At 35.6% G+C, this 2500-nt stretch overlaps 1 protein-coding gene across 1 annotated transcript in view; it reads left to right on the forward strand.

Annotated features, from left to right (window-relative positions):
- LOC144965109 (uncharacterized) overlaps window positions 1–2500 on the forward strand; it is a 37515-nt gene that overhangs the window by 8017 nt on the left and 26998 nt on the right. Inside the window, exons 6-8 of the mRNA XM_078900046.1 lie at window positions 148–284; window positions 1081–1222; window positions 1805–1935. Of these exons, the coding sequence (XP_078756172.1) occupies window positions 148–284; window positions 1081–1222; window positions 1805–1935 (410 nt within the window). The remainder of the gene's footprint in view (window positions 1–147; window positions 285–1080; window positions 1223–1804; window positions 1936–2500) is intronic.

Consider the following 2500-nt stretch of genomic DNA (forward strand, 5'->3'; position numbering starts at 1 on the left):
CATGTCTTGTTCTACATGTTAAGCGTTGCTGTTGGCTAGGGACTCCTCATAAAGCGCTTTGAGCACTTTTAATGTATATTGCGCTTTATAAAAAAGCTCAAGTTTTTATATCTAATGTTGCAGTAATCTCATCCCTTCTTTTTTCAGACATTTTCCGACATCCCCCGATTCAAATCTTACATTAAAAGATTTTCGGATTTATCAAAGACTCCAGGATTTCCCCGCAGTAAAGCCGTCGCTGACAGGATATACGAATCACTTTCTACAATCACCAAAAAGTTACAGTTAGTAGAGAAGATTTTATTTTTAAAATCCTTTTCTAATCTCTGTCCACAATCACCAAAAAGTTACAGATTAAAGTTTTGTTCTGTTTAAACGAGGGGAGTCAAGGCATTGTATGGTAGCTGCTAGATTGATGAGATGACTTTGTGAGGCGTTGTGCGTGAGGCTTTATGGTTTTAGGGCATTACAGAAGGTATGTGACCTGCTGTTCATATCTTTGAATCCTGTTATGGAACCTTTCACTCATTTAAGACATGTAGCGTTGCTCAATGGTTCTCATTTTCTAACCTGAGGATGACAAGGTTCGATACAGAACCGCCGCGCCAATATCGTATTGTTCCTTTTAAGCACACCGTGGATTGGAAAATTGAGTCGTTTTATTACAGACACATTGAAAAGCTATGAGTTATGAACTTAATCTAGTTTATGGCCATGACCTTCTAAAAAACCTCGTTGTAGAGAACAAATAAAATGACTCTACGGGGTCAACATGGGGTCAAAGTTTTTAAAAAATAAAGTTTGTGTCAAATCTAATTTGATAATAAAGAATCAATCATTGCATGGTCCAGTAAAGGAAAAATATGTGAAAATGAAAAGATAGAATTCTCTTCTGGGGCTTCATTTATTTAGTCGGTGCGCAAGTATGGGTTTGGTTTAACATTGTTATAATGGACAATATTTTGCGTTGGTATGAGAATAGCCTACATGTATTTCCATTATAACAATGAGATAATAACAATTTTAGTTATCAGATCTGCAAATAAGTACATGTCGTGTTGTACCTATTCTTCAAATCAGGAAACCAGATCAAGTGGAAACCTTTTGTAATGAACTGTTTGATTTGATAGAGGTTATGTCTCAAGCCCAAGGAGAACGGGAACACGTCATTAGAGCTTTCACAGCCGCTGTTGTGTTCTTTGATCAACGAGGAGGTAACAAGGTTAGTAATACTGATAAGTACCATTCACCAATATTCTTATATCTTGTTGAAGGCATGAACTGTCCAAATGCTGCATTTTGAAGCAACTATGCAACGCGAGATAGATCTTTCCATTAACACTTTCTCGCCCTAACCTGGTACATATATATATATATATATATATATATATATATATATATATATATATATATATATATTGTGATGCAGACACACCAAACCCCAATCCTGCCCCCCCCCCCCCCCCCCCCCCCCCCCAAAAAAAAAAAAGCCTCGTCTGATCAGGGCTGATATCTATTCTCTCTGGAATACACAATGCTTTTGGGATTTTTATTGCTGCCTTTACATATCTATGGCATCAAAAATTATAATCTCTGCTATATTTTTACTTGTCTTTACTGGTCTGTAAATGTCTAGCAATACCCGTTAACTGTGTGTGTATGTCCTTTGGATAACTTGGACGAGTTGTCTGGTAAATTTTTAATAAGCGTTTATCCAGGTACGACCGTTAACCGGTTAAGTGTTTTTATCTTGTTTGCCTGGCAAAATATCATGCAGACATAATTCTATTTTGGAACATTTCAGGACAGTCCAAATGTGTTTAAAGCTGTAGCTCCACGATTTAAACAGCTGGTTTCCACTCTTGATGTTGCCTTCCTTAAAGACACAAGATTTGTGTCAGATATCATGACCATGCTGGACAATTCTTATGGAAAGTACGTATAATATTATCATAGATTTAAAAAGCAATTTCATATTGTCACGTCATGAAGCCTGAGTTTTCCCGGGTTTGTTTGTTGTGTTTTGTTTTTTTTTTTTGTTTTTTTTTTTTTTGTTTTTTTTGTTCTTTTAATTCTTTTCAATTCTTATTTTTTCTCTTTATTTTTTTGTTTTTGTTTGTTTGTTTGTTTGTTTTTGTTTAGTTTTTGGGGGTTTTTTTATTTGTTTTTGCTTTGGAGAGCAGAATAGTCAGTAACAAAATTGCATGCTATCATTTAGATGGGACGCTTGCCAATCGCAGAATACTATGAGCCAGCTACAAACTACCAACTATTCAATATTGCTGGGTGGGCAAAGAGATCAAAATAATCCCAATTCTGCCTGAATTCAAAACTGGTTCGTTTAATTGGAATTCTATACTAAGTGAGCGATTGGGACCCCAAGTCATAATTATAAAACAGTGCATGTATTGCCACTTGAAGCTTGTAAAAGTAAGATATTTTCGTTCTGTTGTTGAAACTGTTTAGACATACGGAGATTTCCCTGTATCAACAACTTGAG

This window comes from Berghia stephanieae, chromosome 2 (assembly GCF_034508935.2).
Source record: "Berghia stephanieae isolate SIO BIC M18660-M18661 chromosome 2, UCSD_Bste_1.3, whole genome shotgun sequence".
NCBI lineage: Eukaryota > Metazoa > Mollusca > Gastropoda > Nudibranchia > Aeolidiidae > Berghia > Berghia stephanieae.